The sequence below is a fragment of the Monodelphis domestica genome, chromosome 3 (assembly GCF_027887165.1).
Source record: "Monodelphis domestica isolate mMonDom1 chromosome 3, mMonDom1.pri, whole genome shotgun sequence".
Lineage (NCBI taxonomy): Eukaryota > Metazoa > Chordata > Mammalia > Didelphimorphia > Didelphidae > Monodelphis > Monodelphis domestica.
In genome coordinates this window covers 412543580-412568140 of record NC_077229.1, presented here as the reverse complement: position 1 = coordinate 412568140, position 24561 = coordinate 412543580, and the positions used below count along the sequence as shown (strand labels likewise).

Here is a 24561-nt window from a genome sequence, read left to right as displayed (position 1 = left end):
TTGCACGTGGGCTATGGGGGGGGGGGGGGTGTCAGGGGAAGGTAAGGGAAAGAACATGATTCTTGTAACCAGGGGAAAATATTCTAAATTAAATTAATTAAATTTAATTTAAAAAAAAAAAAGAATGATGCTGTTGATGCAACTACTCATTTATGAAACATTTATTATTCTTGTCTATCTACCACAAAGGTGTAGTTTGAAAAAAATAAACACAAATGTGTTCTAACATTTTAGAAAATTACTCTCTCCACATTCTTAAGTCACTGACTACAAGTAAATAACTAGGATATTCTCATTTTGTTGGCTAAGATTTCCAAAAAGAGATTTGGAAAGGGGTTCTACAGTTAGAGAAGATTTGTTTCCTCAATTTAGCAAAAGAGATCCACTAAGATTTTGAGTTAGTAACTGTCATATCTAGAGACAATAGATACATTTAAATATGGATTCAAAGCAATCATTTATTTCCTTTCTGTGTCTCCTTTTATTTGAGAACTTTCTTAATAGTTATTTCCTTCTATTTTTTCTCCATTTTTCCATCTAATAGAATGCATTTTCTTTCATTAAAGTGGGAAAAATTAATATTTAGAGGAAGTATGGAAAATATATTGAATATAAAGCTAGGAACAGTTTGAATTCCAATGGCAACATTAGCTGTGTGAGCTGTTCAAGTCACTTCACTTCCCTGAAACTATATATTCATTTATCAAGTGGGAAGGAAATTCTCACTAACTCACAGGATTGCTTTTAGGATAAGTTACTTTAAAACTTAAAACTTACTTCCTAGCTATGTGACCCTGGGAAAGTGACTTAACCCCTATTGCCTAACTCTTCCTGATTTTCTGTACTTGAATCCAATATAAATGATTAATTCTAAGATAAATGGAAAGTGTTTTAAAAAGAGAAGTTTAGATGGATTGATAGAGAGACAGATAGATAATAGATGATAGATAGATGTAAAGTTATATTAAAAGGTGTTATAAATATAGTAAAAAGCATACTGTAAACTTCTATTATTCTTCTTGTATCCATTTGCATTATAAAATAAGAGGAAGATAAAAGACAATGCTTATCCAATTATATTACACATTGCAATAACTTTGTAAAAACACAAAAGAAACTTTTATAAATCAATATTTTTAAATATATATATAAAGTGCTGGAATAAAGCTCAGTTAGCTCCCTCTGCTTTTGTTCTGACTCTAGGGCAGGTCAGAAGATTTAAGAAAGAGGGACTTTTTTTTTTCTCTATTAGAAGATGAGCTGCAGTTTTCCATTAAGGGAGAAAGTGTAGTCTCTAAATTCATGTCGGGTATCTATGAATAACTGTACCAGGAAAATCCAGGACTGATTTATAGCTCGATATTGTACTCTCACCCCAAGTTTAGGGAGTCTAAATCTATAACCATTTAAAATGCTTACCTGCATCCTCCTTGACACAAATTCTTAGATTCTTCAGTTTCTGCTGTTGCTAAACTTACTAAATGCCAGTGTGCTGCCTGGTCCAGGGCAGATGGACGTGGATTTAGATCCTCAAAAGATCTCAGAGATCACATAGTGTGACATCTTCAATTTAAGGTAGAGAAAATTTCTTTCTAGAGAGATTAATTAATTTGTTTGACGTCCTTTTACATAAGTAAAAAAGTGAAAATAAAAAAGTAACATTTAACTTGAATCTGAGTCCTCTGACTGTAATCTTAGTGCCATATACATTGATCTATATGAAAACATTTATATACTCATATGTACATTCTTGTCTGTTTATGTAGATAGGTGTGTATATATATATATGTGTCTATATATACATTCTGTATACTTAAGTAAATACTATCATGTATGTATTCTTATAAACACACACATCTTATAGTTTCTTATCATTTCATCATATCTTTGTCTTAATACAATATAATGTTGTTGTTTAAGTCCTACTTCCATCCTTGAATCAATACTTAATATTGGTTCCAAAGCAGAAAAGTAGTAAGGGCTAGGCAATTAAGGTTAAGTGATTTGTGCAGGGTGACACAACTAATAAGTGTCTGAAGCCACATTTGAACCCAGAACTATCTATCTCTAGACATGGCTCTCAATCCCTTGAGCTATTTGGCTTCTCCCTATAACATAGTGTTTTATTTTTCTCCAGATAAAAAGCAAGACTCATATGTCACTGTATCATAATAGAAAGTGAGCTGGTCTTGAAGTCAAAAAGACAAGAAACAAGTCTTGATTCTGAAACATATTGAATGTTTGGTGTCAGATTGGTAACTTGATGTCGTGATGCTCTCAGTAAATCTCCAAGATTCCATATTATAGAAAAGATGCTGTCTTTCATTGCTTCAGGGAGTTTCATCATCTTGGAGTATCCCATATGAATGAAATCCCATGTCCTATTCCTGTCCCCTGTCCTTTGAAGGCAAGAACTGCATTTCATATTTGAGAACAGTTCTAGAACATTCCACAAAGTTCCTTAAAAATCACAACAGACATTTGTCTTTGACTGTTTCATCTGTGACCATGGAATAGAGAAAAGCTTGACTAATATATATTAATAAATTGACTAAGCAGTCTTAGGCCAAAAGTCAGTACTAGAACTTAATAGTTCCTGAGATGACTTTTTTTTTTTTTTAAAGCAGTGTAGATCAGTCTTTCCCACTCTCTCAAATTATGGTCTTAAAGAAATACTCAGAAGAAAAATTACTTACCCAGCGTCTTACAACCAGTAGGTGTCAGGAACAAGTAGTATACTATGAATTTCTTGTCAATGAAATTACTTTTCTTTTCACTATTTCATGCTGCCTCTCACAATATAATATCCCAGAATATATATGTGAGTATGCATAGGGACCTCTGTAGTATAGATACTACTTACTGCCTGCCTTGGCTATAGCAGTAGCCTTGAAACTACTTATCTTACCTCACATTTACTAACATCAGAGTCCACAAAGCAATCAAAAACCTCATTCCCTACTGTTAGGGTAGCGTGAGGTTCAGTGCTATTTGGTGGAGACTGTGTTTCTATAATATGTGCCAAAACAGAAGGCTCAGAGAACTATAGTTCTGATTCTTATCCATCACTATTCACTTCCCCATTTTCTTCTGCATCACTACTGCCAGGGTTCAACACTGCTATTACTCTGCCAGGATTTATGTGCTTCTCTACACCTCCCATCAGTTTCTATTCCATTGCTTACACTTAATATTTCATTCTCTATGTATTCCATCCCATTATCCTCAGTCTTGTTTCCTATAACTGTGCTGCCCTCTTCGCACCTTCATAATGCACATGCCCCCATTTGCATATCATGATTCTGAGCATTGCCCTCTGCCACCTGAGAGTACTTTGGCGGAGCCCCATTCTTCACATATCCCTGCATTGTTTGCAAGTCAGGGGCTTGTTTTGAACCATGGCAACATCCATGATTACAATTCTCTTTTCCTTTCAAGATACTATGCCTAGGATGCCAAAATGTTATTGATGTTCTTTTCTAAATGCTTTTTTAAAAAATCCATGTTTGGTCCTCTCAATCTTCTGCTCAAAGATCTTCAGTGACTCCCTTTCATATGATGAGTAAAGAGCAGTCTCCTCTGTCTGATATTTGCATCCTTCATAGTTTGGAGATGATTTTTTTTCCCAGCCTCATCCCAGATTCTTCTTCTTCATATACTCAGTGTTTTACCCCCTACCAATCTACTCTATAGAGAATTCAAATATAGTATCTGTTTATTCCTTGTGGTTTTTAAATCTTGAGACCCTTTATTCATTTTTTCCTTATGCTTACAAGGTTCTCTTTCTCCCACTTTGCCTATTGTGTTTCTGTGCAATTTCTTAAAAAACAAAACAAAACCCTACTTTCTATCTTAGAATCAATGCTATACATTTATACTAAGGCAGAAGAGTGGTAAGGTCTAGGCAATGGAGGTTAAGTGATTTTCCCAGGGTAACACAATTGGAAGAGTCTGAGGCTAGATTTGGACCTAGGACCTCTCATCCCTAAGCCTGGCTCTCAAGCCACTGAACCTCCTAGCTACCTGCTCTGTGCAACTTTCAAAGCTGCTCTTAACTATCAATATCTCCTTGAAATTTCTTCTTGCTTCCCCCCTCACTCTCCTACCACCCATCAGTGACAAATGTTCCTATGGGAGAGAAGGTCATTCTGGCTATAAGGAATTATGAAAACAAAACAAAGGAAGAAGGTTTTTTGCAAAGTATGTTCAGGGAATAGTAACATCTCCATTATATTCTTCACTGGTCAGACCAAACCTAGAATATTATGTTTCATTTTGGGTAACATATTACCAAAAAGATATTAACAATCTGGAGAGTGAATGTTCAGAGGCTATTCGATATGGGACTATTTGTCTCTAAATGTCCTCAATGATGTTCATAATTATGACTGAGTGACAATTATGAGTCATAGGATAATAAAAGGGTCATAACCTCATAGAATTTTGAGTTTTAATAGACCTGAGAGAGCATCAAGTCAAATACATTCCTTTTGCCTATGAAGAAATTAAGACCCAGGGACATGTTACGACTTTCCCAAAGTTAAAGAGCTAGTTGTGGGCAGAACCAGAATTAAAATTCAGATTCATTTGTGGGTAACACTGGAAGCCTGTTTTGGGTTCTCTAGCAACTCACTTATGCTCCCAAAGACAGTTGCTGAAAAATCAATTAGAAATTGAATTACTAGGCCCCATTAATGTTTACTGCTTGCTTTGGCCCTTCTTTAGATTTTATTGCTGGGCTAATTTGCATATTCTCTTTCTCTCTAGCAATGACAATGCAGTTTATCAGTCATCGGTTTCCTGATTATCATGATCCTACCATAGGTGAGTGAAAAAAATATATTTTTTTTTACCTTTAGCACAATCAGAAGGATTGTCCTAGTGTAAGAAAATTGAAAATTCAATTTATTATATGGTTACTATTATCATCTTTTAAGTGCCATCAGAGCCTCATATGAGTACATATTTATAAAGTTATAAGTACCGCTTAGAACTTAGAATTCTGAAGAATCTAAAGTCCAGATATAATTAAATGATTTGTCCTTGCCCATGACTGGTAGAGCAAGGAATAGAACCCATGATTTATTGCTTCTAATCTGGTTCAGTTTCCATTAAAATTCACGGCAGAAGTACAAAATATTATGACTTGATATGTTTACATAATTATATGGAACCCTGCTTTGTGGCTCTGAATTCTAGTCCTCAATAAAATTTACTGAATATTTGAGACTATTTTCATGTCCACAAACCATGTCAAATTGATTATAATATAAAGTTGTCTTTGAGTCAATTAATGTTAAATAGAAGATAATACAGAAGTCTGAATTCCTATTTCCTTAAGGGATTTTTTTCCTGAGGTTGGATCTCTTATTCAAATTTTTGTCCAGTGAAATTTATTAAAATAATGTTCTTAAATCTGGCCTCAGACATGTCCTAACTGTGTGACCCTGGGCAGTCACTTAACCCCCATTGCCTACTCTTTACTGCTCTTCTGCCTTCGAACCAATACACAGTATTGATTCTAAGACTGAAAATAAGTGATAAAAAAAAGTAGTATTCATTACTTTTTGGTGTGTTATTGGCCTTTTTAATGGTTGGTAGAAACCTATAGATGGCTTCTCAGAATATACATATACATATACACACATATATTAATGCATGAAACAAAATACATCAAATTTTGAAGGAAATAATTCTTTTAAAATTTTTGTCATTTTCCTCATATAACTTCATAAACCTAATAGGAAGACTATATACACTTCAGTTTTAAAATATCTGCACTAAAATGATTTTTTCTAAGCTCCTCCTCCAGATAATCTAATGTTAACCTAGTTAGCACCAGAAACTATTCATTATTTAAAAATAGTTAATATTTCAGATTTTTGTTTCATTTATTCAGGTTGGTTCCATTATGGAGTGGCAACTTCCACATCCTGTGCATCAGGGTTGGAATATTTATTGGGATCTGATAGTTTAGCATCTCCCTTTCCAAATTCTGGTGTAGGTGTGTTTTGGGGTTTGTTGTCATAAGGAATAAGGAACATCAAAAGATTGGGCGATTCTTCTGGAATGCCAGAGTTCTGAGCATGAAGATTCCATGTTTCTCCATTGTCCACCTTGTCATCATTTGTCAATGCAAGAGAGGTCTTGCTTCCCTTCTGGCGAGGCAACATGAAGGGGAGGGATGTGGTACAGTGGGAGGATCACTAAAAGCAATTAATTTTTTCTAAGAACACAAAGTTGATGCCTAGTATAGAATGTTATAGATCTAGTACACTGAGTGGATAATTGAACACACTATAATAGTTCATGCTTGATTAATGCTTAAACTACAGATTTTGTAGTTGATGTTTAACCAGTGCCAACTAGTGAGAAACACAAGATTTCAAAGTATGAAGGTCTTGTTCCTATTACTGCCTCTTACTGCCCACTGTCAGCCCACATTAGAAGTAGAGAGTGATGGAGCTAATTCTGAAATCCATACCTTCTAACTTCAAGTCAAACACTTCGTTCTTTATGGGCAGCTATTTGATCATATTTTAGAAGTGATGAACAAACTCTTATTTGAAAAGTCAGTGTCCCTCTTCCCCAAACTTTTATTTCAGTGATTAAAGATAGAGGGCGTTTGGGGTGGTAATTTTTCTTTCAAATTGGGTTATTCTCCAAAAAAAAATGCAACCAGACAATATAATCATTTGGAATAATACAAATTCATTTTCTGTTTATGGCATTGTTTGCAAGTTTTAAAACTGTATTGGCAGTTGGTTTAAATATATTGGTAATTCAGAAACCTGCCTCTCTTGATGCTCTCTTAGTCTAGTAGCTTGAACAGGGTAGGAAACAGATATAAATCAAAAATAGCTCCTTCAAGAGGAAGAAATGAGCACTAGATAATGATGTCTCCTTTAGATATCCACAGGGTATATTCATCATTAAATATTTAGCTAACTGGACATTCTGTACAAATAACTGAAATCATATATTTATTTGGCTATAAATGAAATAGCCTCTGAGTTGGAAGTTTAGAAGGAGATACACAGAGGGATTTATTATTCTCTATCCAATTTCCTGATCATTTCATTTTTTTTTCTTTTCTAATTTTTTCTTTTCTAATTCTAATGGGAATATCCGTTAACAGTCATTGGCTATGCTCTTCAGAGAAAGGGAAAGTCCCAAATAATTTACTTTTTACTAGCTCAGATTGCAAAACTTACCTCTATTGCAGTTACTTAAAGGGCCCCAAAAGAGGAAGTCATGTTGGAATATTTGAAAAATTGTACAAATTAGTGACGAATAACAAGGATCAAGAAACTTTTTTTCTGTTCCTATGGGAAGAAACATAGCTTCTTCACTCTTTCCCTTTTTCCTGCAAACCTACTAATGGGGAACTAGACTCATTTGATTCATAAATCTTTGAAAAATGCTTTCTGGTATTCTGTTCCTTTTTCCTTTTACATTAAGTCTTAAATTTACCTTTTCTCAGTCCTGTCACACAAATTTGATACCTTAGATTCGATTTACTGCTAAGGGAGAAAAAGGCATTTTGAGGTATCTTTTTATTCCCCCCAAAGTTAGAATTATTATATCCATGATTTTCCTAGGCACACTTTCAGAGCAAGCAACCAATGAATACCTGGTTTTCAACTAACAGTAGAGAGCTACAAATGTGAAATTGAGTCCTATTGATTCTATGACTCCTATACAGGCACACTTCAGACTTCCAATGAATTATATTCCTAGAGAAGGGTCACGAAATTTAAAAAAAAAATTGAAGTTGGATTTTATTATTAAGAAAAATGGATGACTTTTATTATTGACAGTTCTCTTTCTAAACAAGGGTAATGATGTTCAACCTTTTATAGAAATTGCTACAGATAGAATATTAATTCAACTATAAGTGATATACATGGAAATATGATTACAAAATATTATTTCCTAAAATGTAGGCAAAAAAAACAGTGCAATATGGTCACCAATGACATAAAAGTGTTACTAATATAATATTATCTTACAGTATCTGTATTAAACATCTCATTTTGTATAATCCTTTAATTTTTATAATTAAAATTATCATTTATATTTTTATGATAATGTATACTTTTATTTTATTGATATCTAGAATTTTAACCTCACCCTTATTTCCAAATTTTTCCCTCTAAAAGAGTTGCCCATTGTAACAGATATTTATTTTTTTAATTAGTTGGGAAAAATCTACAGATTTATCAACTATATCTGATGTATATGATGTTCTATATCCCTGTTTCCCTACCTCTGCAAAGAATAGAGGGAGAAATTTCCATATGGGTATATATGTATGTTGATTTTATAAAAACAAATTAAAACTTTAAGTAATGCTTTTAGTAAAAATATTCCAGAATCAATAGGAGAAATAAAAAGGGGTGACTGAAAAATAGTAATAGCTCATAAATATGAAGGACTTTAAAGATTACAAAACTCTCCTTGAAATAACTTAGCTATAGAAGTAGTACAAGTATCCTTTTAACAACTATAAAGATGAGAAAAGCATGCTCCAGGAAAGATCATTTACTTGCAATTGGTCCAAAGCTAGTAAGTGCCAGTACTTCAGTTTGGGTCCACTGACTTGAATTCATTTTCTCTTTCTTTAGAAACAATATCTTAGGACAGCTGTGAGTTTCAAAAGAGATGATGTTTGTAAAATATTTAGTAAACAAAAGTGTTATAAAAATGCCAGCTGATGTTGCTTCCATTCCTTTGAGGATATTGACCCTGATGATGTCTTTTTTTCATTATCATATTTTTACTAATTTCAAAAACTAGAGATTAATGCCCTTTCATTATGTCTTAATTTTTTGGTGACAGGTTTATATAATTTTAAAAAATGTTACATTGGTACATAGGGAAGACACTTATATTGCAAAAACAAAACAAAAGAACAAAACAAAACAAAACACTATTAGTTGAGGAATATCTATTGTTGTTTTTCATTTTATGTCTTTTATTTTCTTCTCTTTTTTATTTATCTGTCATTTTTACTTTTGGTAAAGTGAAGGTGAGAGTTTTCATTGGAAAAATACAAGAATGCTTATGAATTAAGTATATTCATCTTACATATTACAACTTTAAGGGTATTATTTCTATGATTTTAGTTAAATTTCTTGAGTTTTTTAAGTGCACCATCAGGTCATATGTAAAAATAATCATTTTGTTTTCTCTTTCCCTATTTTTATCCCTTCCTGTTTTTTTAAAATTATTTTTGCTAAGGTTAGCAATCAGCAAGTGCTTTGCTATGCGTTTAAAAGCAGTGATGATAATGGGCACCTTTTTCCATTAGATGTACTGCTTAATCTTGGCTTTTGATAAATATAACTTACTATATGACTAAAAAGAACTATCATTTATTCCTATGATTTCTGAGTTTAAAATGAAAATAAGCACTGGATTTTTTTCAAAAGCCTTTTCAAAATTTATTGATATAATTAGGTAATTTTAAAACTTATATAGATTGATATATCATAGTATTTGTATAGTCTTTCTTATTTGAAACAAAATTTGCATTCCTGATATAAAGGCAAGATGATTATAGTGTATAATTTTTATTAAATACCACTGAAGCCAAGTTGCAAATATTATATTAAAATTTTATATTGATGTTAATTGAAAATATTAGTCTATAGTGTTTTGTAACTTCTTTGTTTCTCCCTTATATATCAAGGCAATATTCATACTGTTGAAATGATTATATTTATGCCTCCTTTTTTGTTTTTACAGATATTTTATATTTTACTTTAAGTTCCTTTAGTTTTTCATAGAATTCACTTTTAAATCCATCTGTCCTCTGGACCTTTTACCTCTCCTTGCCATATTTTCTTCTAAAAAGTTCATTTATGGATTATTAATTTTTTCTGCTAATGGAATTTTCAAAATCACATTTTTCTTCTTTTGTTATTCTGTGGTTTTTATATTCCATATTTTTGAGACTATTCATCAATTTCCTTTAAGTAACAAGATTATTAAATATATAATTTAAAAAGATTCTGATATTACTGATTATTTATAGAAGAGGAAAATCAAGGTCAGAGAGGCAGAATAATAGTATGAGTATCATTATTTCAATTTTCTGCAAAAAAAAAATTATTCTTGGGGAAAGAGAGTTCTTTATTTGGCCAGGGTCATAGAGTTTGTAAAAATCAAAGACAATACTTGAGATCTAAGTTCTCCTGGCTACATACTCAGAACTCTTCTAGTATAGAAAGTTAAATAATTATTGCGTTATATTACTTAACTTTATGAATTCTTTTTACCAGTGAAACTAGTCTATACCAACACCATTCTCATTCAGTCCTTTCCCATCTCTGTCCCTTCACTATTTCTGAAATAGACTCTCCCCAATTATCTCAAACATTTTAAATTCTTTCCTTCTGTAAGAGACTAACTCAAGAACCAAATAATCTTTTGACAGTCCCCTCAAAACATCTCTTCCCTTTCCCCAAGAAAAGTGTTTTCTCTTTCAGATTTGTTATGTCTCATTTCGTGGATCAGTTCTTTGGATTAATCACAATACCAGTTTTAGTTAGTTTTGCTTCCCCCTTCTCAAAATTTAATGGTATCCATTTTTTAATATGGCATCATTTTTTCTGAGTGAACATTGATTCTTTTTTTTCCCCCTTTTTAACCCTTACCTTGTCTTAGTATCAATTCTAAGAAAGAAGAGAGTCAAAGGCTGAACAATTAGGGTTAAGTGACTTGCCCAAAGCCACACAGCTTTCTAAGAATCTAAGGCCACATTTGAACCCAGGTCCTCCTGCCAGGTCTCATGCTCTATTCTTGGTAATACCTAGCTACACCAAGAACACCTATTCTTAACTCATCTTTCAACATCCTATCATATAACAATTAATTTAATTTTTATAAATTTTTGTTCATTTTTTAAAATTGTTTTTTATGCTTTATATCTCTCATATTATAATAATTATTCCCAGTTTCCTTCCTCCCTCCTCCACCACAAAAACACATTTTATATACCAAATAATATTTTGAATGGGGTGAGGGGAATCAGCATAATTGACAAATATACTGATAAAGTCCAAAAACCTGGATATTTATCAAAATCTGTGAACTACCCACTACCATTTAGGGGTGAGTTTGGAAGGTCTTCTTGTATCTATTCATTTCAATCAATACTTTTCTTTGTAATTTTATTTCATTCACTTTTCATTTTTTGATGTATAGTTGTTTTCATTTATATGATTATAACCAGAATGTATACTGTTTTTTTGTCTCTGTTAACTTCACTCTGAATTAGTTCATAAAGATCTTCCTGTGCTTTTCTTTATCATTGAACATATTATTTCTTATAAGATAGTAATTTTCAATTAACTTCATCTAACAAAATTTGTTTAATCATTCCTTTCCTTCTGGGCATCTACTTTGTTTATAATTCCTTGACATCAACAATAATGTTGCTATAAAATTTTATTGTATATGGGGACTTTGTTTTTGATGGTGTATAAACACAATAATGGAATTTGTAGCTAATAGATTTTAATTTTAGCCACTTTATTTGCATGTTTTCAAATGACTATTGAAAATGTATAAAAATTCCATAAATTTACCAGCAAAGTATCAGTGTTTTCTGACCAATGGACTTCAATGTCTCTGGAATTGAAAGTGACTTTGGACAACCCTGACTCAATTAAATGTAATTCATGCACATGAGCAACTTAATACATTATCTGTTTTGCCATTATTCCTCTTCAAAATGGAAGCCAAAAAATTAGTGTATCTATTATTTCACAACCCCTTCAATATTGATCATTGCCATTTAAAATATTATATGAATATATGTGAGATGGGAATGCAGAGTTGTTTTCACAACATTATTTCATATTTCATAAATACTTAGAATATATTTTATTTTATTTGTTCAAAGTATTTGGCCATTGATCTTTTGAGGAATGATCTTTAATTTTAAACATTTGTCATTTTAATATAACTTGGATAGTAAAACCTTATCAGAGAAATTTGTTTTGAATTTTCCATTTTGACACTTTGTTCTCTAGTGTTTTAGAAGTATGTCATAATATCATCAGCAAATGCAGATCATTTTATCCCCTTTTCTAATTTGCCATTATACCTTTAAATGCCATCTCTTGTTATATTGCTATTGTTGGCATTTCTAGATCTAAATCAAATAAAAGCAGAGGAGAGTAGGCATCTGCTTCACTAATGTATTGGAAAATATTTTAATGTATGAGCATTCTATATGATTCTTCCTTTTGGTTATAAATAGATATTTTAGTGCTATTAAAAAGTATCTTGATGTCTACACATGGTAAGATTTTCAAAATAAATGTATTCTGTACTTTGTTAAAGGTCTTTTCTGAATCTTTTGAAATTTTCATATGATTTTAAATGTTTTAGTATTTAATATGATTAATTACATTGATTGTTTTCCTACTGCTGAATCATCTTTGCACCCACAGCATAATTCCCACTTGATCATAATGAATGTATTTTTTGGATCATTCATTGCAGTCTATTTGAAAGGAATTTGTTTGAAATTTTTAATATATACATTAATGATATTGGCCTAGTGTTTCTTCTATGCTTTATCTTTTCCTGTTTAGATATTAGATATTATATCCATCTCATAAAATGATTCATATAGGATGTTTTCTCAGTTTTTGACAATACTATATGAAGTATTAGTAGTAATTATTCTTAAAAAGTTAGATATTATTCTCCTCTGATTTGGTGTTCTTTCAATGTAGCTTACTTTTTCATTGCTTTTTGCCAATTTTTCTTTTTTCTCATTTTATTTTTGTAAATGTTTCAAATCTATTATTGTCTCAGCTTCTTTTTATTCAGAGGTTGTCTACCATATCATGAATTCTATCTCTCTCTCTGTGTCTCTCTGTTTCTCTCTCTCTCTGTCCTTCCCCGTGTGTGTATATGTGTAACACACATAAATAAAAAATTTGTTTTAAATTATATATTTGGGACTCCATTAGTGACCCAAAATCATTGCTTATTATTGATAATTTTTCCAAACTTTTGAGTCATTTGGTATTTTCTTGTTATTCTCTCATGATATCTATTGAATCCATAAGATCCTATCTTTAATCTATCATATTGGTTGAGTTTTATAATGTTGGGATTATTTTGTACTTTTTCAATTTTTGTTTATCCTTCCATGTGTATCAATGTGTGTGTGTGTGTGTGTCTATGTGTGTGTCTGTGTGTATGTTCTCTGTGTTGATTTAGGGGCAGCTAGGTGATACTTTAGATAGTATGTAGCACCTGAAGTCAGCAAGCTTCATATTTCTCAATTCAAACTGGTTTCAGACACTTACTAACTCTGTCACCCTGAGTAAGACCCCAGGCATGTACTGAGATCTTCCCGAATCCAAGTCCAACACTATATCCACTTTGCCTATTCATTGCTGATTACACTAAATTTCTTGTGAGCATGATGACAATATACTGATCTGTTATATTCCATATATTACCAAGTGACTTATAGATAGTAAAAATCTCAAGATTATAGGTTTAGAGTCAGAAGGGCCCTTGAGCTCATCTTGTCTAATTCTCTGGTGGGGTTTTATTTTGACTTTCTCCCACTAGACATCAATAAAAATATTCTCTTGACAATGACCAAATTAGAGGGCCTATTATAGTGATGGTGAAACTTTTAGAGAGGTGAGGGTTGTGAGAAATGTCCTCAGGAGCACTTGGAAAGGGGAGGGCAGCAACCCAAACCCATATCCCCCTGGCCTTCTAGTGATGAACTCTGGTGAACTCTGTATTGGGGTGACAGTGCACATACCCATAGAGAGGGCTCTGAGTGTCCTCTTTGGCATGTGTGCCAGGTGTTCAACATCACAAGTCACTTATTATATCAACCCCATTTATTCTTACATAACCTGATAAACTTTTATTCTTTATGATTTGTTCTGTTTTTTTCATTTGTCTCCCAACTACAGAACAATTAGTCAATATTTACCAATACCCCTTCCCTCACTCCTTGCATCTCTTCTGACTGTGGTCTCTTTTCTACTTTCACATCTTGGATTTTCTCTGTACTGACTGGATGTAAAGTGTTGTCATTTATCAGTTGTGTTTAACTCTTCATTTCTGCCAAGAAAAACCCAACTCATTTGTTGTTTTCTTGGCAGAGACACAAAAGTGGTTTGTTATTTCCTTTTCCAGCTCTTTTTTTACAGACGAAGAACTAAGGCAAAAAGGTTTAGTGACTTGTCCAGGATCACCCAGCTAATAAATGTCTGAGGCCAAAGATGATCTCATGAAGTTGAGTCCTTCTGACTTCAGTGTTAGATCCACTGTCCATAGATAGTGTAGTTTATATATGAATATCAACTATATCAGAGGTATGATTGATCTCTTGGCAATGCAGTAGAGGATTTTTTGTGCATTGGTTTTGTTTTGAAGCTGAAAATAATAAGACTTTTCTAAGTACAATTTACATAATAAATATACATAATAAAATAATTAATAACAATTCAACTCTGAAATAGGTGGCAAAAATGTTGCTATCTCTATTTTATAAATGCACATTCTGATTCTTTAAAAAGTGTTGTATTACTTATATAGGACTACTAAACTAGTAAATTACATAGCTAAGATTCCAAATTAGTTTCTGACTAAATCAAGAACATTTCTCTGCTATACCTCTGCTTAACAGGAACTATTAGTGAATTGCCCATTTATTGTGACAGGTAATCCTTTACTGAACAAAAATAAACACATATAAAAGTACCATGGTGAATATTATCCTTATTATTATTGTTATTAATACTTATTAGTTCACCTTTTGTAATTGCTCTGGGAATCTTTGAAACTAACATATTTTAGACCAAAATAAAATCATTTATGTTGTTCAGTAGTCTTTTTTATTAGGCTTAAATGTAGTACATTTTTAAAATTGGGTGGAATAAGGCTAGTTTGATGATCCTATTACAATTTTTCTATGAGTTTGATTTTCCTTTAGAAATAAATGCCTTTTATCATGGCTTTAATGGCCAGATATGACAACTTCAGTGTCCCACTTGCCCATATATAGTTCACTTCCTACAGTGGGCATAAAGTGATAGAATCAATGAGTTTCTAATTGTGCTAACAGATCTAGTTTTCACGGGACACAATTGTATCTTTCCCTTTAATCTACTTCACTGAAAAAGTGGTGCCTGTTCCAGAGCTTCAGCTCTCCATTTTCACTTACTCTCCATGAATACTGCATAATACAATGCACTGAAAGATTTATGCTCTTACTGAGCAATTGGTAAGGACTGAAATAGCTCCTCAGGAAAGAATTGAAAAGGCAAGTAACAAGTCTTGGTGAAGGAGCTGGGAAAGGAGGAGAGGTAATACAAAAGAAAAAACAAAAGAAAATAATAATAAAAATTCAAGAAGTCACACAAGTTAGTGATAAAGTATATTCCAGACATCTGGCTTAATTACCATCAACTAGAGTTATCACTCTGCAATCAAAGCTACTTGGAAAATATAAATGTGATTATAATAAATTGGAAATACACAGATACATTAGAAAAACATACCATATTAAATTAACATTTCACTCTTTCTAATGTAGTATATCATCTCTAATTTGTGGACTTAAAAAAAATAGTTAATGCATGTACCTTGTTAAGCTAAAATTCACAACTTCAGTCATGACTTTCAGTTTCTGGGAATAGTAAAATCCCATAAAAATAAAAGTGATAGTAGGTAATTATAATAATAATTTTAAGCAATTAAAAGATTTTGGCTGTCATATGACAAACAGACCTTTCTAAAGTGATAAATAAATTGGATTTGGAATCAGAAGATCTGAGTTTGAGTCCATGATTTATAAATTACTATCTGTGAGACCCTGGCTAAATCACTTAACACAACTTGTAAAATGAGAAAAAAGTATACCTGCATTTGTGTTATCTGCCTTAGAGCATTGTTTAAAGGGGAAAAATAGAGTCTATATAAAGTGCTTTGTAAACTGCAAAGCACTAAATAAACATCAGCTTTTGTTATTTGACTGGAAAAAAGACATTAGAATACTACAGAGAGGGAATGCAAGACAGAGATATGGTAAAAGAAAGGTGAAAAAAACATGAAGGATATGAATGTAAGGGCTGTGCTAAGTAAGGATACTATAAAGGTGATGAGCAGCTCTAGGAAGCCTACTTTATTTTCTGTGGCTATGCAAACACTTTTCATTTGTTCATAACTTACTTTGTGCCTTCTGACTCTGAGATTCTGTTGGAAAATAGATAACACCATTGTAGTGTTATAAATTTGGAGGCAAGAAATCATAGAGTTTACCAATTTTACACCCCCTAATTTAAGATATAAGGAAGTCCAAAGAAAAGTGAAGCCACACAGGGCACATACATTGTATTATATACCTTTTTTTTTTCATATTCTGGTTTTGCATCCATAGAGTTTAAATTTACATTTCTGAAATTCTAGCTCTCAGTCTAATCTCAAGTATATTTTTATATATAGTTATCCCTTGCTATATCATAATTCACTTATCACAGCTTCACTGTATAATGGTTTTTTAATATATATATAGATATAATTCTTTATCAAAGAGTTTTCATTATATCATGGGATTTTGCAGGTGAATACTGTACTATTCACAATGGAAATGAAGTATGCCACTACCACTTGCACAAGTTGGCCAACATGAGATTGTGTACGGCACACAATTGACTGAAAGGTGACCAACCACAGTGCTGTGTTCTGTATCCTGGGCACTGATTGGATCAGAGCTTATAAGAGTGTGGAAAAGGTTAATAAGAGTGTGGCAAAGGTTTGTAAGAGAGTGAGGAGGGTTTATAAAGCCTTAAAAATGTGTATATTTATATATATATATATATATATATATATACATATATATGTATATATATAAACAATAAAGTAAATATAACACCACTGCTTTGTGAATTCTCACCTGTCTCAGGGGTCTCTGGAACATAACTCCCACAGTAGGTGAGGAATTACTGTATATCACTGAAAGAGATGGAGGCTGTATTGCATATTCAGACATTTGTGCCATTTTTCCAGTTTGCTTGAGAGAAACAGTGAATCTAAAAGCAAATATTTATTAAGCACTTATTTCTTTCCAGCCATTATGCTGTGTGCTGTGGTTACAAAGACAATGACAAAGTTGCCCCTCCCTTTCAGAAATTTATATCCAATTATCAAAATGTTTTAGATGAAATAATGCTCTAATAGGAAGCAGAAGAAATGGCTGTTAGTTCTGGCTCCATTAGTTACTAAATTTTGGACAAGTCAAAACTCCTAAATGTGAACTTTAGATTACTCCACCCTACTTAGTCTAACAAAAACAGGAATGTCTACACCATACATAAGGATTAAGTATTTAGGAGGATGGCCTATGACAGACATGTGCTTGCAAATGACAAATCAGAAAAAAATGACAGACCCCTGGGCTGTCCTAAGTCAAGCTTAAGCTACCATTTGTCCATGTGAGGCAGAGAAAAGTGATGTAAAAATCATCTATATATTTCATGTCACTTCCTGTCTCCGGGCTCTCTTTCCATGGAAAGCTGGCTCTGGCTGGCTGTGTACTAAGCATTCCGGTATCTTGGCATGGCAGCAGCTATTGTCCAGTTTGGCGGTGAGTTTTCCTTAATACTATACTGGGAAAAGCTGAGTAGCCTAGGTCAGGTGAGACATCTTAACTGAGCTCTCTTGGAGTTTAGACTGATTCTTTTCTCCTTTACCTTCCAAACATTATCCTCTTAGAAAGCCTCTAATCTTCTTCAGAGACTTCATTGTGGACATCTTTGAACTTACCCTGGTACAGGCCAGGTGGGAGAAATCCTATAACCTCCTTCCCTCTTCTCCTTAATTCCTTTCCTCTATTTTAATTAAAATCAACATAAATTGCCAGCTGACTTGGGTATTTTATTTGAGATATGCCCTGGTGACCAAAATTAATTTAGATTAGGTCACAACCCTAAAATTATCCTTACACAAAACTTCAGTTTACACACAGATATTTCAGCAACTCAGAACTTCAAATGATTTATAATCTTACCAAAGTTTATATTGCTACCCCTCTATGGCCATAGAATCCAAGCATTTGAAGATAAATAGACAGTTTTATATTTTTGTGTGGCTAATACTCTGAGAAGGATAGGTTTCTGTGTACTTAGCTAGAGATGGAAGCAATATCTAACTCCTTTATTTTACATATGAGGAAATTGAGTCCCAAGAGATGTTAAGGGAATTATCTAGGATCACATAGATGAGGTGAGATTTGAACCCATGTTTTCTGATTCTAGACTAGCAATGTTTTCACTATGCCAAGCTATTATTTATGGCTAAAATATCCCATTTGCATAAAACATATACATGCATGCACAACTTAGAGAAATACACAAATATATGCTGGAGGAAATATATGTGTATGAACACACAAATGTATATATGTATTTATGTATGACCACATTGGATTTATGCCAGAAAAACTAGGAGTTAACATTAGGAAAACATTAAGTGCACACTTATTGAAAGTGCTAAGTTTTAATGCTTATTATATGCCAAGCATTGTGTTAAGTCCCAAAAAAGAAAAAGGAAAAAAATAATTTCTCTCTCCTCAAGGATTCATATTCTAATTAGAGAGATAAAGGAGTACAGCTTTAGGACAAATAAAAAGGCTTCAATTGTCCTTAGAGGGCAGAATCAAGTTAGATGATAATCCCGAGCAGTTTTTTGGATGCACCAGTAAGTCAGATGGTAATTCTTGGATGTCCAATGTCAGGCAACAATGACCTATGATCTGCCATCTTACTGAAAACATGGAGATAGCTGATTATATGTGCATGCAAAAATAACTAAGTATTACATGTACTATATCTGTTTCTGTTTCTCTGTCTCTCTGTAGCTCTATCTCTATCCCTCATTTTATGTTTCTTTTCCTACACATGTACACAGATATACATTTGTACACATTAAAATCTATCTGAGACTAGGACTAAAGTGTCTCAGTAGATAGAGATCCAGGCATGGAGTCAAGAGGACATTGGTTCAAATCTAACCTCAGACACAACCCCAATCACCTAACCCTTACTCCTCTTCTGCCTTGGAACCAATACACAGTATTGATTATGAAATGGAAGGTAAGGGTTTTAAAGAAAACTTAGGGAAATTGCTTCCTTTCAATGGGTCCAGACATTTCAAAATCTTAGAGAGCTGCCTTAGGCATTGGCTAATTACATAAGTTACCGCAGATAACACAGCCAGTATGTATAAACTTAGGTCTTTTTAACTACAATGTCAACTCTGTTCATCGTGTTATGACTGCTTCTCAAAACAGAATATAAAACAGTAATTATCTAAGATATCTAATAATATATAAATCCTAGAAAGTCTTGTAGATCAGTGAAAATGAATAGCAAATGGAATCTGGATATCATAATGAAAATTCAAAATCAGTATATGCATACATATCAGTAATTATCAAAATTATCTGGTAGTGAATAAAAATTTGTAAGTACAACAGTGGAAGATATATTAAATATTCAAAGATTAGAAGAAAATGGGTCAAATAGTATATTATATAATTGAAAGAACACAAATTACTAGTTAAGGAACTCATTAATTGACTATGTTCCCTTGAATATGGGATGGCAATATGGCAGAAAATAAATTTGACCTGTGACTTAGAATATGAAGAAGGATAAATTACAAATCAATGAATTATATAAATATACAAAGTGATGACATTACAATTTTTAAACAATTAAATAGAGGAAAGAAAAAAAGATTATAACTATGATATTTGTTCATAGTGGAAAAACAAAAATAACAATATATTGAATTTCTTAGTGTATTTTTAGTAGCTAAGATCTCAACAATTTATTATAGGTGACATAATTGGGAGAAGAGACATTTTTATATAACTTTTAAAATTAAAAGGCATGACTGCCTCCTTCTTTCCTTTGTTTAAAGCCAAACTTAATGTTTTAATAATAGATTAGAAAAGGAATTCTTAACTATATGTGTATGTATATGTGTCTTACATACTTTGAAAGTCTTTTGATACTTTAGGTACTTTCTTAGAATAATGTTTTTAAAATGTATAGAATTAAAGAATAAAATAATTATACAGGAATACAGTTATTTTTAAATTTCATTGACCAAAGGTAAGAATTTTATATGTGTTAATCCTCTGGTAGCTATGTGGTACAGTGTCAGGCCTAGAGTCAGGAAGACTCTGCTACCTAACTTCAAATCTGGCCTGAGATACTTACCCACTGTGTGACACTGAGAAAGACACTAAATACTGTTTGCCTTAGTTTCCTCATCTATAAAATGAGCTAGAGAAGGAAATAGCAAGCCACTCCAGTATCTTTGTCAAGAAAAATTCAAAAGGAGTCACAAAGAGTTAGACATGACTGGAAAAGAACTTGATAACAAACGCAAATTCTCTGGGCAAAGTGCTAATTATGAAACTCTACGTAATAAAGAGAATGCTCAAAAAACAGACTTCCATCATGTTTTTATAACTAAATAGTAATCTCTAATGGAAATTAGCCACCTCATCACAGAATATAAAGAGTCGTGTCCCTTCCGGAATCTATAGTCTTATGTTGACATTTCTACTTACTTGGGCTACTGACAGAAGTTATTATTAGAGATTTAACATTCAAATGAAATTTTCTAAACTTTATGTTAACAAAATACACTTGGTTTTTTCATCCCTTATTAGTGAGGCTATTTATTGGGTGTTGTGATGTATCAATGAAATCCTCATTCTTTTCTGATCCCCCTGGGAACAATTAAATATCAGGGGAAATTTACTTAGAGACTCCTTGCCTGTGGTTTAGTGAACACTGTTGCTGAAATCCTCAATATTACTAGCTTTTATTTAAAAAAAAAGTTAAATGCTTTAATATATTCACTTCTCCTTTAGTGTTCATCTGAAGTAAGGTAAAATTTTCCTCATAGAAGGGAGATTTGGGGGATAAACTAAAAAAATAGCTTCAAAGCATCAACTAGCTTAGATTTCCTAGAGGAATCAGAGACATTAGATACAGCTGGCTGCCTATCCGGATGGCTTTTCTTTGGTCCTCCACATAACCTTGAGATTACTTCTTATTAACAGTTCTGCCTGGCTTTGTGAAGGTTTTTTTTTTTTTTTAATATATTATTGTATAATATTTACTTTTCAGGCTTCAAGAAAGAGCACTCTGGTGAACTTGATCAAAAAAGACTGCCAAACTGGAGCTCATGGGTCAGTGGATGCCCTCTGGGACTAGATTATTCAATCAGATAACTTTAATCAATCAAGTTAACCAGATTGTCACCAAAGTAACCCGTCCCTTTATGTTGTACATTCACAGCCACATTGAATATCCAAAGGGCTATCTGGATTTGTCAAATTCTACACTGGCCCATGTTCTCTCAGTGGACTGTCTCTTTTAATGAAATTCCTTGGAATACTCATTTTTATAATCAGAAAGACAAATATTGCACTAGAACAGGAAAAGCCATTTACAAAGTTAGTCACATGTAGATAGTATTTATGAATTTTCAAGAAAAGTAAAATCCCAGTCTTTTAAAAATCATATATAATATATATATACACAATATTATATAATTCTTCAAGTGTATATATATATATATACCTATACATGTACATGTTGAGTGTATATATGCATTTGTGTGTGTGTGTGTGTGTATGTGTGTAGCTAGCTAGCTAGCTAAATAGAATAGGCAGTGTGTTCTAATAGAAAGGAAGCTCATCTTAAAGTTGGAAAGACTTGATTCTAGTCTCAGCTGTGCTATTAAAAGGTTGTGTGACCTCAGGCGTGTCACTTAACCATTTGATCTATAGTTTCCTCATCTGTAAAATGAGGTCATTGGCCTGTCTGACTCCTAAAGCCCCTATCAAATGAGATAACACATGAAAACTGCTTTACAAAGTTTAAAGTACTAAATACATGCTAGCTATCATCTCTAGGATTTTGTAACTATGATTGTAAATGTCATTTGCAGATCCTTTTTCTTTTCTTTTTGGCAGGATGGTATAATAGAAGAAACACTAGATAAGAAATGGGAGACCTGAAAGCTGAACTTGAGCACTAACTAAGTGTATGACATGAGGAAAATAATTTAACCCCTTAAAACTAATTTAATCTACTTATATAACAGACAAAAACACCTAACTGGTCTACTTTTCAGAGCCGTTTTATTTTGAATATAAAATGGGTTACTATGATAAATAATAGAAATTAGAATTAAAAGGACCTCAGAGATCATCCATTTCAATCCATACTTATTTTTGACTCATTTTACATTTTAAATTAATTATATATCTTTAACATTCTTTTTTTACACTTAGAATTCTAAATTCTCTCCCTCCATCTCTTCCATACATAAGGAAATCAAGCAATATAACAAGTATACATTTGAAATAATGCAAAACATAGATCCATATTTGGTATATTCTCCCAAAATGAAAGAAAAATAAAGGGGCATGCCTGATATCACACAGCTAGTAAATGTTTGAATTCTGGTCCTTCTGACTCCAAGCCAAATATACTATCCCTTGTTCCTCCTAATTGCCCCTTTCAAGCTTTTTATATTTTCTTAACCATACTTTATGATTCAGCCAGAGGAGCCTATTAACCTCTAAACAGCCTTGTCTTCTTTCAAGACTCAGCTCATATCAACCTTTCCAGGAAACTTTTTCTTGTTCCCACAGGTTTTAGACTTCCTGTCTAATATTATTTTGCATCTATTCCATCTGTTTCTTTCATGTTCCTAGTTATTTCCATGCTGTCTTCTCTAGGTGAATGCAGGGTTTTTTTCTTTTTTTTTGAATCCTCAATCATTAATCTAATGCCTGACACATAATGAGTGATTTAATAAATGCTTGACAATAGATATCTTGATTGATTAATACAGAAGAATGATAAGATAATTCATCATTGTTGCTACTTTGGAGCTTTATGAGAAGATAAAATGTTTTTGAACATTAATGTCTGGGACAGGTGAAGTAGAGTGGTTTGGGTGTAAGAAGAATTAAGTAAAAAGTCTGTAGTATTTAGTTTAAGTTTTTTAAAACTCATGTTAGAAAGCCTAAAGCAAAAATAAAAGTACCTATGTCTAGCACAATGAAGAATTGGATTTGGTCTCAGAAGCAAGAGGTCTGAATTTTCTCTTCTAATTTTTATGTATGGAAAATGGCCAAGACAATTAACCTCTATGCCCCCTCAGTTTCCTTGTCTTTAAAATGAGTATACTGTGCTAGATAACTTCTGGTATTCCTTCCAGATCTAGAACTATGAATTTCTGTGAGACCTTAAAATAGTGGAGTTTATCTAAATTCAAAGATCTAAGTATTTAGCACAAAGCGAAGAGTAAATATTGAGGAATGGTTATGTCATTGGGTACTGACCAAATAAGGCAGAAGTCATGCACAACAAACTTTAGAGAAAAATAAGAAAAGACATTTTATGGGGCATAAAGGAGGATGATGTTCCTGTGGTCACTGGGTAATTGCTCCTTTGAATAAAACCCAAACATTTGGGAAATTGCTTTGTATTCAATATGCAGCATAAAAGCATGACTGCAATAATGACAAAGAAATAGAGTTACTGTTTCTGGTAACAAAACCAAACCACTTATTAGTGTTTTTATCTTAAAGGGGGAAGAAAAATTATCCTAAAAGACAGTGTTTTATATTTGGAGATAATGGCTTACACAATGTAATTGTGGCATATTGGTGACATGATAAAGTTGGTATTTCCATTATACTTCTTATCTTCTAAGGACACTCCACGTGTAAGTCTCATTCTTGCACTTACTACTGTCTACATACATATTTTTTGGCTGAGTCCTCTGCCAATCCACAGAATATCACGCCATTCACCTTAAACATTCCTCTCCTACAAAGGTGTAAAGCTCAGATAACCATGTCACTCCATGGAACTACTCCTAGAAGTCAGTCTGTCTTCTATACCTTCTTTACCCTATTAACAGATTTTGCCTTTGGTGAAAACACTTCCAATTGCCTTTAAAATGAGGATACTGTATGAGATAACTTCTGCTATCCCTTCCAGATCTAGAACACAAAATTGTGTGGGACCATAAATAAGTCTATCTAAACTCAATGAGCTAAGTAAGCATTTAGAGCAAAATGAAGTGAGTATCGTGGAATGGTTATATCATTGAGTACTGACCAAGGAAGGCAGCAGTCATCATAGTCATAGCCCTATAAAGGAAACATTTACTTATATCTTTGCCAGACTAACACTATTTTTCCCATGAGATTATGATCTATAATATTTATTTAGCAATTCTTTATATATTGCCCAGTGTCCTCTCTTAGTCTGTCTTCCAATGTGACGTACTGTTTATTTTCTGACCACGAACACATGCCATGATGTCAAACACCGTATTTACCTTTGAGCACAAAGTAATGCTTTGCCTGAGAAACACTATCAATAAATCCTTGTTCTTACTTCTGTTGTTCTTTTAAAGTATCCATGAAACCAGTACAGCAGGAGAACAGCCTAAAATAGT

General features: G+C 32.7%; 1 protein-coding gene across 1 annotated transcript in view; it reads left to right on the top strand.

Moving 5' to 3' along the window:
- RIT2 (Ras like without CAAX 2) overlaps window positions 1–24561 on the top strand; it is a 565628-nt gene that overhangs the window by 122450 nt on the left and 418617 nt on the right. Inside the window, exon 2 of the mRNA XM_001362484.3 lies at window positions 4768–4824. Coding sequence (XP_001362521.1) covers window positions 4768–4824 — 57 coding nt within the window. The remainder of the gene's footprint in view (window positions 1–4767; window positions 4825–24561) is intronic.